General features: G+C 41.6%; 1 protein-coding gene across 1 annotated transcript in view; it reads right to left on the bottom strand.

Moving 5' to 3' along the window:
- Positions 1 to 3,197: 3,197 nt before the first annotated feature.
- Positions 3,198 to 13,664, bottom strand: part of LOC104839653 (cytosolic phospholipase A2 epsilon-like) — a 34,984-nt gene continuing 24,517 nt past the window's right edge. The window contains exons 12-20 of the mRNA XM_010580053.1: positions 12,060 to 12,196; positions 11,358 to 11,580; positions 10,680 to 10,794; positions 10,005 to 10,142; positions 6,810 to 6,917; positions 5,591 to 5,785; positions 5,007 to 5,173; positions 3,629 to 3,815; positions 3,198 to 3,406 (exon numbers count right to left, since the gene is read on the bottom strand). Of these exons, the coding sequence (XP_010578355.1) occupies positions 3,198 to 3,406; positions 3,629 to 3,815; positions 5,007 to 5,173; positions 5,591 to 5,785; positions 6,810 to 6,917; positions 10,005 to 10,142; positions 10,680 to 10,794; positions 11,358 to 11,580; positions 12,060 to 12,196 (1,479 nt within the window). The remainder of the gene's footprint in view (positions 3,407 to 3,628; positions 3,816 to 5,006; positions 5,174 to 5,590; positions 5,786 to 6,809; positions 6,918 to 10,004; positions 10,143 to 10,679; positions 10,795 to 11,357; positions 11,581 to 12,059; positions 12,197 to 13,664) is intronic.

Genomic DNA, 13,664 nt, shown 5'->3' with positions numbered 1-13,664 from the left:
GAGTACTCACATGCCTCGTGAGGGGTTAAAAAATCCCACTGCTGCTTTCCTTAGGTTCCTACAGGCTGAATCACTTCACTGAGCTGCCCAGTTCTTATGCACCTTTGTGATAATCGGAAGGGCTGGGGCAAAGGTCCAATTGCATGCTAATCCCTTCACTTACCTACAGATAATGAATAGGTAAGAAGGAGAAGCCAGACACAGAAAAGATGCAGAACATATTAATTACAATTAAGGAGGTCATCATGATAGCGCTTGTAGTTCCTATTACCACGGCTACCAAGAGTTCTGTCTTTTAAAACATTTAGGAAAAATCATGCTAATTCCTGTTGGCGCTAACACTGTGATACAGCATGGGCCTGGATTTTTGCAATGCTTCTCCCCCCCTAGTTTGTTTCCTCCTTTGAAGGGAAAATTCCATGAAATTACTCCTACTTCCTGTAAAAAAAGGGACACTCCCAACCCGCAAAACCAAAAGAGCTTTTAAATGCCCACATCTGCAGCTGTTACCTACATTCTTTCAATGCCTCAGTACAGCCCAGAGGCTGAGCACGGGAAACATACCCTATTAGCAGCTGAACCAGAACAAAAAACGCCAGAAGACAAAGCCACACAAAGCCTCCACACTGGCGTGCAAGAACTGACAGCCAGGATCTTCTGCGAGTGTTCTGTGCAATTAATTAATAAATTTAGTGATAAAAAGCAAGCTGAGCCCAACAAATTAACCAACCCCCTAAGTCACAAACAAAACACCCTTACTAAACATAGACCAGGAGGGCTGACTAGATGAGAGTCAGGAGAACAGGCCACTGCTGAAGAGCAGTCACCTGGAGACACCTCTACAATATCTCAGAGAGGAAGAAACCAACTGCAGATGGCACGGTGGGGCTGGTGTCCTTCCCCTCAACTCAAGAGCATTACTGATGGGCTTGTTACACATCTCTGGGTGAAGGCCTCCAGTGCCCCAGGAAAAGGATGGCTGGATGGAGGATTAAGCCAGACCTTTTTCAGGGTCTACAGCAATGCAGGATGTTTAGGTATTTTCAGGGTAACAGCAAGGACCTTGCTGTGGGACTCAGGTGGCTGTGGGTGTATCTGAAAGAAGAAAGTCATGGATATCTGAGGATTGCAAGGAGAGAATTGAAAGGAAGACCCAGTTCTTGTCCACGAGCTTTACCCATACTGAAGGCACCACTAGGAGCTATTGTGTGGGCCTGGCCAGACTGTCAGGCAGTGCGATGGGCTCAGCCCCTGGCAGGTACAGCAGAGCATGCCTTAGTGGCACACTGGGAATAAATGAGGCTTCCCTGTGTTAAACCAACAAACAAAAACACAGCAAGGGTAGCAAAGGGGTATAGTTAATGGCAGGGATGGAAAGAGAGAGGCAGGGTTCTTGGTGTCATCAAAGGACTTGGATGGCAGGGGTGGGAACTCCATTTGCAGCTCTTGGAGATGCCCAAAACCCCAGCTGGAAGATGGGCAGGTGGGAGAAGTAGCAAACACGTGTGTCACTCCAAATGGGTTTGCCATAATGATCAACAGGGAAGCCCAAGAGGGAGTTAGAGCTGGGACAGAGGAGAGGCAATGCCGAAAGGGATTGCATGACTCAGCAGCAGAGATTACAAAGAGAAGAGCCCTCGATGAGCACCGGCAAGTAAACAGCCATTTCAGCACACTGGAGGTTTGAACCACGGCTGCAAATTGGATGGAGGTGTGAGGGCCTGAAAAGCAGCTGGGGCAAGGACACACCGTCCCTAAGGGGGCTAAGGTCATCAGAGGTGAGCGTGGGAGACTAAAGACAAAGGCTAGATGAAAACAAGGCATAAAGGAATGCTTGAAGGAAGAGAGAGAGACAGATGATGACAGCAAGAGGGAATAGAAATTTTCAGCCCTTTAGAGGTTCATATTTCATTTTGAATTAAGGATTTATTTTCTATTTTAGCTATGATTCATTATTCATAGCTCTGTGTTTGCCAATGCACGTTACTTCAGCACAGACAAGTCACTGCGTTTCATTTAAATTTGAAGCAATTAAGTGCAGCTGATACTGACTGAAGCATTATCTTTTTTTAGATTAGTATCTTTGTTGTAATGAAACAGATTTACAGAGTATTTGCATTATTAAAATCCTTCACAAAGCAAATAATTATTTTGATCTTCATCTCAAAAATAAGCAGTTTGAACAAATTGCCTTGTGCTATTTATAGTAGTTGCACAGAGCCTGTGTTGCTTGTATACAGTCAGGGACTGACAAAGTTATGCAATTACCCATGAATTACTCATGGATATCAGTGTAAAGCACTTAGCATGCCTTCCTACCACAAAATCTGAATGTCTTTCAGGTTTTGATGTTTTTATTCTCACAGCATCCCATCCTATAATAACAAGAAATACTATTAAACCTGTTAAAATTAATGGGATGTGGATGCTGAGCTGGATCCTCTAAATACAATGAGTGTCCAGTGAAAAGCACAACCCCAGGTTAGGTACTTACAAACACCAGAAGAGCCTATCCTGACTCACAACAGCATTTGAAATGGTCACTTCCAGGGGATTTTCCAAACCTAAATATTGCTAATAATAAAATAGTCCTAAATATTACAATAAAACTTGTAAATTCAGAAATATAGAAAATGTCTATTTTCCATGTGAAATCTCAGATTTTCTGTATCTTTTATGTTTAGTTTTGCATGTTATTTCTAACAAAATTTCTTGCTGACACTGTAAGAAAATACAGTTTTCTCTTTTTCTTTGAAATTGTCCACATTTATTATGTATTTTCCTGTTGCACTAGATTTGGAATAAATTAAATATCTGTAGCTTATTTGTCTTCACTTCACATATACCTTCTACTAGTGTAGTAAATTTTGAAAGAATTTGTATTGCTGTCCCACATTCATGCATTTAAAAAACTTGTCAACAAGCTCCATATTTCCTAACCTTTGATTTACTGCATATACATGTATATACATGAAAAAAATGTTCACCAGCAGTGAAATCCAAAATAAAGCATGAGACTAACCATTATTTTGTTCAATTGGTTTATCTAGGGTCACCACGTGGTGGAGAGGAACCACAGGCTGTGACAAGTCTTTGTACTTTCCCAAGACCATTGTGCTCATTCACAAACAGGTCTTGATTCTTCTGCAGGGAAAAAAAAAAATCATATGGTGTCTTTCTGAAACTCAGGACAGTGTTTATTTTTTGTGTTGTCGTTTCTGCTGTATGGCTGAATTCAAAGCCTGAAGGATCAGATGTTTGTTGTTCTGAATGTTGTAGCTGGTCAGATCTACCAGCTTGTCGAACTCTTCCTCTGTGTAGGTAAAGCTGTTTAAGCAATATGGGGAAAAAATGCTGGAAACGTCCACATTGCCCTGCGCCATCTCAGCAGGGCTGCGCTCCACACCTGACAAATAAAGAAAGGTCATCAATGGGGTATAGATGTGGTCCCATGTCCCGCTTTCCAGCTGGGGCACAATGTTGCTCCTCGCTACCTTGACACCCATATTCCTCTCGCATGGGAGCCACAGCAGGGGAGGAAGGGGGCCATGCTTGACCATGTCTCCCATCCCGACACAGCCAAAGGGTGACCAGGTGGTGAGAGGACCATCTCTGTCCCACGGCTTACCAGGCTCTTTGTATTTTCTGAAGGTGTCATTCACCAGCGGGAAAAACACCACTGTTGGCGCCTCTGGGGTCTCTGTGTCTTCGAAGATGTAGCACTCCTTTAGATTTTTCTTTTCTTCTTCACTCAGGTGGACTTTGGGAAATGGGATTCCCTGCTTTAGGAAGTACTTGGAGGCTTCTTCCAAAGGCTGCATTCAGACAGAAAAAAAAGATCAGAAATTCTGCTACCACCCAACTTTTCCTAATGCACAATGCATCCATCACAGGCCCTTCACAAACACCTGGGAGCAGCGTTCACTGTCAGTATTTCTTCTAGCCTTTGTCTCTTGCATGAGATATTAAGTACTAGTTATTAACAGAACAACAGTTCAAGACCCAGCCTCCAACTTGCACTCCTGATTGTTGTCTTACCTTCTTCTCCTCCTCAGCCTTTATCTGCAAGATAAATAAGATGTTCATGGCTGTGGGCAAGGGTGGCCTAACTGCTTAGGACACAGAAACATGCCCCTTACTGGAGAAAATCCTGAAATGAGCAGAATGGACAGGAATCTGAAATGGTACGTTTTTAAAATATGAATTCACAAAGGTACGAACATTTTGTTGACTTGGCATGAAACATTTAAAAGCCTCTAACTGTCTTAGATGCCTTAAGACGGTTGTCAAAAGTGATGTAGGTATCTGGGAGCAAACATCATCTTGACTGAAATGTTAATTTAATCTTGTGGGTGTGTCAGTCATTTTTGAAAATAGGATTTTTGTTCCTGAATCTGGTTGGCACATATGAAAATTTTAGTCTTCAAGAACTTCTGTGTTATCCATATCTAGTAACAGGAATTATAGACCAGGTTATTAGCTGGTATTTGAAGCAGAAGATACGGTATCAAAGGACAATTCTTCTCCACAGTTTAGAACAACAACAAAAAAAATCCAGTTACTGTTCTAAAGACAACTGGACAAATTACTTCTAACTCAACTGCATGTGGATGTCTTTAGACGGATATCACAGGACAAACAAAACAAGTTAATCAGTGGTGGTACTAGTTCCAAAGAAACACTCCATACGGAGTGTAGCCTCAATAGCCATATCAAGATCCCAGGAGCACACAGGTCTAGAAGATAGCATTTACCTATCAAAGGGTTAATTAAAATAAAAGATTTAGGAAACTGATACTACTTCTGTTCTCCTTGGGGGATTTTCCATAGTATACCAGCATCACTGAGAGACCTAGGCATCTACAAAATGGGAGCTGTACACCAAGAACCTTTTTCTCCCAAAATCAGTTTCTTCTACATAAATTATTCTGACTCCTTAGGAGTTAAAGAGGGCTAAAATAGCTAAAAGACAGCAGTTATAAAAGAAGAGAGAGTGGTCATCACACCGATGTCTGTGATCCAGAAGAATAGTTTAAGTGTAGGACAACATCCACTTTCCTCTCCGGCCTCATGAGCGGTGGGTAGCTGATATCGATGTAACCCGCCGTGTCTGCCAGGCACACGAACTCTGCCGTTTCTGTCAGCTGGTTGGGGAAATTCTCTAGTACAGTATCTAAAAGGAAGTATTTGTTATGATGAGTGATTCACTAAAGAAGTAATATATCTGTTGTTTGGCTAATAAGGGAGGAAAAAATGCCTCTTGTCTCCCCATTACTTTTGTTTTCCAGGACCCTGCTACACTACAGAAGCTCAGCCTTGACACAGAAAAGAAAGACCTGTCCAAGGTAAAAAGACAGAGCTCCTTCACATCTCATGCTGCTCTGCTTCTGTCCCCAATGAGCAGTAGTTGCCATTCCCTGGAGTCAAGTGACTTCTTGGAGCTGATTTGACTGGATGAAATTTAACTAGTTATCTTGAAATTTTTGTTTCCAGAGTGAAAAATAAACCCTGTTCATCCTCTGCCTTCTCTACACTGATGCAAACATTGACCATCTAAGCAGAAAAAAAATTAATATTCAGGGATGTTTACCTTTCCACATACAGAAGCTTGTGCTCTGAAGGTATTCATTGTGCACCTGGAACCCCTTCAGGAAGTTGTAGAACTTTGAAACCATCACCCGCTCGGTCAGGACCTGCCGAATGATGCCCATGATGCCACATTCAGGGGTGACTAAGTAAGTCTCCAACTCATGACTCCTGGCTGGTGAGGAAGGCTCATCTCCTTCTGAAGGGTAGAGGAGATGAACAAGTTTTTGTTTTGATACAGTTCTTTGCAATAGTTAAAATACCAAAAGGCATCTAATGTTACCTAGAGGAAAGAAAATCCTAATAAGACATGGCAACATACAGTCAATGTCAAAGTAGGAACAAGAAGAAAATCAATCTTCAGTAAAACATATTCCATGAAAAACAAAGTCAGAGTGGCAGCAAACTTCCTAAAGCTGGAAAAAATGATCTACTGCTTGACAGAAGTCATAGGTGGATTCCCTGTGTGAAGGTCAGGGTACGCTGAGAATCTGGACCAGTTTCTTTCAAAATTAGTCCAAACCAGCTTTGCAAAAAAAGAGTGCTGTCAGGAGACTTAGACACACAGAAAAGAGCAGAGAAAAAGGGTTGTGCTAAATGGCACCTCATGAGATTGGGAAAGAGGGCCAATGACTTTCTATCACAAGCATTTATTGAGCTCAGGGTTCTACAACACTTCCATGGAGAAAGTGATGAAAAGCTCATAAACCAAACTCGCTAACCACATTTGAACAAAGAAAGGACAGCCAACACCTCTAAAGAGAACACAGGTTTACAACAAGATCAAAGAAAATTGAAATGGAGTTCCACATAATTGATATAACCATGTCTTCAACAACAACATACAAAAAGTACCATCTGCCAAGGCAGACAGAACACAGCACTGAGATATTTGTTACAAAACTGAAAGGCCCCTGGCAACGATCTGTTAAAGAACTTCAGTAGTTTGATATTTGGTGGCAAATCATCACTTGCATAAATTCAGTCCAAGGGAAACTAATGGAAATAATGTTGCTATGAATGAATTCAGAGAGGAAACCTAATTAGATATTGCTGGCAACATGACACCTCAGGGGAAAAAAAAACACAACAGTGCAACATTGGCCTCAGTTTTAAGATTTAAAAAGCCTTCACAAAGATTTCACACTATATGCCTCTGAACGTAACATTCATTTAAAGATTTATAAGACAACAGGTAAAGTAGAAACAGAAACGTAACCAACCAACATCAACAGTCCTGTGTTGGGTACACCTCAGTGAGGACCTTTCTGTAGGATCTGATGACTGACAGGCATCCAAGAGGTTGTAGGAAAAAACATTGCTCCACAGGCCTGTGCAATGGTAAAGAACAGTGAAACTGCTTTGGAAACATTTTAATGGAAAATATCCCTATAAAAAAATAACCTTTCAGCTTTGCACAGGGTATCCGAAAGCCTCAAGGTTTCCAAACTCTCAGCAAAAACTGTATGAAGTTCTTTTGTGGCAACTCACATTCTGCCCTCAAAGAGGAACCTAAACAGTTTTAAACATTGTGCTGGGCCTTCAGCCACCGTTAATTCGTTGTCACATACAGCTATCGCCAATACACTGCAAACCAACATTTTCTGTCCTATAAGCAACTGTCATCAGAGAGTAAAACCACACCATTTCCCATAAAATAAGCGTTTGGTCTGCAAAGTATGTCATATACAACCATATACTTAGTTAAAGGTTTGGAGGCTGCTCCTGAACAGACAAGATTGAAGTGGTTAGAGCACAATTCCAGATAGTCTGCAGAGCAGTCCTCTAAAACAAGACATCTTCACTGTCCCTTGTAGGATTTCTCTTGCCACAAGTTCTCCTGAGTGAGCCTCCCCTCCCTCTCCTTGTTATCTCATCCCCAGAGTCCTTCTTCCACTTTTGCCCTCCCACTTAAAAGAACATCTAAAAATGCCTCCCCTGTGCAGAAATCTCCAAAAGCCTCTTGGATCTTGAAAAGTATTTCTTCCTCCACAGCTCTGCTGCAGGCCATGAGAAGAACTCTGCCAGAGAAGGCACAGCTGAGCTTTGCCTTGAAAATCTCCACCAATGAAAGCTTTGCAAAAGCCATACATCATAAAGGATGCAATAATTTGAATTGCACAATACAATAATTAGGTATTCCATAAATTAGCAACAGAAATACAATTCCCTTTTAAACCTGGCTTGTTTGTGGAGTGCGACAAGATGCCAAGGGTCTTCTGCTTCACAGGAAGTCCCTATGAGAATGGACTCACTTGAGAAATGTTAGGAATACATAATTAAGAAAGCAGATAGGGGCTTTCTGGCTCTACACTTAGCTGGCAACCAGACTTCATTTGCAGATAATTACCGGCCAGTTTCCATCAACACAACCTCTTCTCCCTGCAGCTTGAGGAGCTTCTGTCCAGGCCTGCTGCGAGAAGGCAACTCCTCTCATTTCTCCTGTCTTCACTCGGCGCCTTCTCACTCCGTAACTCTTCTGGCTCCACTAGCCACGGGAGTTACACACTGCTCGTGCATTTTAATATCTTCCAAACACTGTTGTCCCCCTAAAAACTTGGTCATAATTACGTAGCAATGTTTCCCTAACCTCTTGCACTGAATTTTAATTGTGCTTATATTTGCTGAAGTAAGAACTATGAGAAGAGATGGTATCTTTTACTAGGCTGACAGAGTAGAAAATAGCAGACAAGTTTTCATGCACCCCAACCTTTCTTCTGGAAACCTGACGGTCTCTTGTATCCCCATAAGCTCATCCAGTCTTTCCAGCTCTAGCCATTGCTTTTATAAAAGGCTTTACCTCTCCCTGCAAATGACACCTTGCTTTTATCCTTAAACTATCATGCTGTAACTAATAGTACATTTTAATCACAGCCCAAGAGGGCATTACATGTTTTATCACTAGATGGCAACATCGCTTTAACTCTCCACTCTATCCTTTCTAAAGATACACCTACGGCTGTGGGGTCACCAGCCTAATTCAGGTGCTGAGGTTGAGAACACAGAGCTCAGCCAAGACTGGATGTGTTGGGTGCGCTTGCTACCTGGCCACCTCGGGTATGAACACACTACACCTCTGGAATTGTGAAACTGCAACAGAGGCACAATGTTCTCAGAAGGCGGCTCTGTAGCCCCACCTAACTCTGTAATCTACCTCCTACCTCTGACGGTCACCACAGAGTGCTTAATGGAAGAATACAAGAAAATGGAAAGTATGAAGGGATCTCTTCTCCAGTATACTCTCCAGCATCTCAAGGTTCTGGATTCGGCGCTTCTAGTGCTGGTGGCTGCATCTTAACTACTGTGTTTCTGAGCCATCAGTGGGACTACCTTCCATGAATTTCTCCTCCCCTTTTCAGACCTATTTATACTCTTGGATCCTGTGTTATCTTCTGAGTCTTTTCCCTGCACCATCTCTTTTCTTAACTCATGACATCACTAAAAGCTCTAAGCATAGCTATTAAAGCTCTGAGATTTAGTCTCTGTGTGGCTAAGCATAATCTTCTGTTCCTCATGCGCAGCTATTTTCTCATGATTGTACCAATATGACTCTGGATTCCTGCATCATACATCAAGGTGTGCAACTTTTCTGCCCACCAAATAAGGAATACCACATGGTGTTGCTGGTTGTATGGATTTTTCGGTTCATAAGTAAACCCTTTCTTACTGGTATCTTTGCTGTCCTGCTGTGTGTTGTGCTTATTTACATGTAACACATCTGTTGTTCAGGATTTAAGAGCAGATGGACTCTTCTGCAGACCACTTCACGCCAGAGAACCAGCATACAAAGGGGTATGGTAGAGCATTCTGGCATTATGTAAAATTAAAACAAGAGTTGCACAAAAACTGCAAAGCTGTCTTTCATGCATTACTGGGAGCTACCCACTTTACTGAAATAAGGATAGCAAAACTCACTGATTTAATCATGCTAGCAAAATTACAAAGGATTTAGAATACTATTAAACTTGCAAAAATATCAGTAACAGTTCAGAAAACTACTCAAAATGGCCATATTTTATAAAGAACTCAGTAACAACATTGCTTTTTGTTATAAAATCATGCCATTCATAGACAAATTTCGTTTTAAGATTCCATTTTCAAAATACAAAGGTTTTCCACGTGGAACTCTGCTGCTGATCAGTTCAAAACACACCTAACCTCTTTAAGCAGCCCTGAAACTTCAGGCATGAGAGTTACCATTCAAGACAAAAGCAACAGTGAATAGTGTTATTTGAAATTTCCTGTATTTTTTAGCCCACCTCCAGTGTCTAAGGAATTCAGCCAGAGGTGAGAACAAACATGTTGTACACTTTGCTTCAGTCCTGCGTGTTGCAGGGCACTGGTTGCAATATGCAGGGTCTATATTATATTAAAGTACATTTTTATGCAATTCAAATTTTTGCAATGGAGCACATTACCTTTCATGAAACAGATGCGGGATTCAGGGAGCTTTTTCATCAGGCGACCCATGAAGAACTTGCTGCCAAAATCCTCTGCACGAATGAAGGCACCGTATTTTAAGAACCCAACCTCATAAGGGGTGAACTCCACCCATTCTGCAGAGGCACAAAATGAACTTTTCAATCTCAATCCTATCCCTACCTCCCTGCAGGAAGGGCTCTGAAATGACAAGGAAGCAGCTGCAGGACAAAGCCTATCAGCAGGGTGATCACAGAGCGGCCTTCCTCAGGGTAAGGAGTTATCATTCAGCTGGCTTCAGCCACTCAGTAATGTTTCCCTGAACTTGTCCATTCTGAACTTCCCAACAAGCCTCTCCAGATAGGACATAAGTGAAGTTTATACCAAAAGGAGTCAGCCTGATTTTCCCCACATGTGGAGCTAAGGCTTGTGAGTACCTTGGCTGTCCTTAAGCACCTCCCCCAGATTTCTCCTGCCCCATAAAAAAGGGGTTCCTCCCAGAGCCTAGGCACAAAGTCTAGAAATGGAAAAGGAAGAGGAAGTTAAGGAGGAAAAGGAACTGTTTATGAATGTTATGCTTCAGCACTGCAAGGGGTTGAAGGACATGCAGTAACTGATAATGGAGATCATTTGAACATCAACCAAGTCTAGATACAGCTCAGTTTTGCCATCACCTTTGAACTCTGAAAGGCTGTAGTCTTCTTTGATGTTGAGGATCATGTAGATAGGTAGGGGATTCTGACCCTGACTCAATGCCTGTCGCTCATCTGAGAGTTTGTGGTTGTTTTTCTGCGAATTGACCAGAAACAGAGAAAGAGCAAAACCAAGGGACCTTCTTGGCATGGTGTATGGGCATGCAAGATTACAGCAAAACAAATACCTGTTTTCATCTTCATTTTCTTATTCTCTCCACTCATATTGTGTCCAGACATTTTTTTAACCAAGGAGCAGTCTAAACATTTACACTTCCACATAAGCATAATTACAGGTGAGCTGTAGGACACTTTGTGGTACAATGGTTTCTTGTTCTTCCCAGTAAACGCATCCACTTTACAAGGATTATTTAATTTCTCACAGGGAGGAACAGAGCAAAAGAAACCAAGAGCAGGACTCTGCTGTTAGGTGTTCAGATACTCATACTGGTAGAAGGAGACAGGTTTCTGCTCTACAGAATACCCCTTGGGCTGCTAATTATGTGTTGAGAGATATGTGGGGACAAACCCCCTTTGTTAGTCAGCAGAAATCCTCTGCTGGATAATGCTGGCATGCTCTCAGGCTAGCATCTGTCCCTGGAGCTTCATTTTCCATGCAACAGTATTCAATAGCTATTAGGGAAAACATAAACATATTACCCCATCACTTAATGCTTTTTCCAGCAGAAGCCCCCAGAAATCAATGCTAGAGATTTGGTATCCCTCTCGCTTCCGCAGTTTTAGCTCCTTCTCATAGTACTTAAAGCTCTCCAGGGAAAAGCAGCTTAGCTTGCACTTGGTCATATGCCTGCGGACTTCACCAATAGGTTTGGACAGATCCTTATGTGACCAGTCAGCACTCTGATACAAATGTGACAAGGTCCTGGGGAAAAGAAAGGAAGTACGTTGTCATATGTTTAAGACGCTTTCACATTTTAGACTTGGATTTAAGGACCACACCAAATGAACTACCTGAGGTTCATTAAAAACATCTTTTGGACTGAGTTTATTATTGTAAAGAAAAGATTTTTTTGATTTAGAGGACCCCCCAAATCACTAGTGAAACCTGAGGACTTGCAAAAAGCCCCTCCATGCTATGTAGGTTTATGCACAAGGCAGTGATTTGCACCAAGGTCACTCACTAGGAAAGATCCTAGAGATGAAACAAAGAGTCAAAGAAAACGTTCTTCCCTGTAAGCAGTGCCTAGGTCATATGCTGGCTCAGGCTGTGTTCCTAATGCAGCGATAAAAAAGCTTGAGACTGAAGTAATACACCTTCCTTTACCAAAACAAAGCGAATAAATCTCTCACGCAGCAGACTATAGAGGTGACAAATGATATCTTTGTTCAGGATCTCCTTACCATGTTGAACCAGATGATCCAGTGATGTATGAAATAGCATCTAAGAGATCCAGCTTCTGAAGACCCAACAGGTTGCCTAACAGAGATGTCAGTGCCCGGGTGCCACCTCCTGTTGTCATGACTGCTACAACTGGTATCTGTTTAAACATCAACACAGCAATGGTAAGCAACATCTTAGTTTACCAGCACATGTGATCAGAGCTGAATGAATTGCAGCATTTCTGTCCCACAAGAAATTTCAACATTTCCCCAAGCAGGGGAGAAAAAAGATGAAAACCTGGGATTTTGCACGGAAAAATAATAATAAAAAAGAAAGATTTCATAATTAGCTAATTTTCACTTTTTTATCAAAATTAATCAATTTTTATTCTAAATTGTGACATGCAAAACTTTTTGTTTCAAGGCATTTCAATATTAGAGTGCATTTTCCTTAGTGGAACATCATCTCATGAGAGCTCTATTTTGAGAACAAGCAGAGCTCATCCTCTCTTGTAAGTCAAGTATAATGACTAGATTACATTTCCTATGAAGTACCTAGCATATATAATTGCAGTGATGAACCACAAAGACTAATTGCATGGAAATCTAAACTGTGTTACAGGAAGACAAATTCCTCCAAGAAACCCACTGAGTGAAGAGGAGCCAAATGACATTTCCCATACACATTTCCAGGCAATTGCATCAAGGAAATACTCAGCAGTGACTTGATTCAAATCAAGCATTTCAGGTCAAAGCAAAGTATTCTGATTCGGGTTTACCTGACTGTGAGAAAACAAGTCTCTTGTTGGAAAATCTGAAATTAGTAGTCAGGAGTACTTCCCCTAAAAACTTCTTATACTTAAGAAACTGCTTTTTTCCACTGAAACGAGTGTGTTAATGAGAAACAGTATACTGATGTGATAATTTTGTGAGCAGGGACATAATTTGTAGCATCCAAAGCCATTCTGTCATAACCTTTAATATGCCTTTGGTCCAGCTGTCCTGGACAAAGGGAAAAGCACAGGTGAAAAAAACCCTCTCAAAATGAAAACTTCTTCATTTCTGAAGCGCCTGATCACAGATCATGTTCTGTCCCTAAAGCACCAACCATCATCATGCCAGCATGGACATGAATAAATACAAACCCTAACTCAGTCAAACAGATGAGAGAAAGATGTTGGATGTCTTTGTGCTGTTAGAGTGACAATACAGATGAGATGATGAGCACCAGAGAAGAGAGTCTGTGATAAGACACATTCTCATCAGTGTTATGTATCGCTTTAACTGTTAGGTTTTCCCCCTCCAAAATCTGGTAATATAAAATACCTTCTGGGGCCCTGGTGACTGAGCTAAGAGAGTAGGACTAGCCAGGTCTATAGTTCATGGATGAAAAAGAAATAAGGCAGGGAAAAAATGCTGATTTATGGCATTCTCTTTTCTGAGCAAATGTGTAACAAGTGGGTTTGATACTATCTGTGCTCTCACATTGTTTCATCTAAACATTTCTCAATGCTTTACATGGGGCACTGGATACATCAGGGCTGGTTAAGGAACAATATGCGAACAGCTACAATCATAACACACTCCTGTTACACAGCACAGTCCAGTCTCTGTGGTGCTCCCCGT

The sequence above is a fragment of the Haliaeetus leucocephalus genome, unplaced genomic scaffold, assembly GCF_000737465.1.
Source record: "Haliaeetus leucocephalus isolate CR32 unplaced genomic scaffold, Haliaeetus_leucocephalus-4.0 Scaffold696, whole genome shotgun sequence".
NCBI classification, from domain to species: domain Eukaryota; kingdom Metazoa; phylum Chordata; class Aves; order Accipitriformes; family Accipitridae; genus Haliaeetus; species Haliaeetus leucocephalus.
Note: the sequence above shows the minus strand (reverse complement) of the source record. Positions and strands in the feature narration are given on the sequence as shown.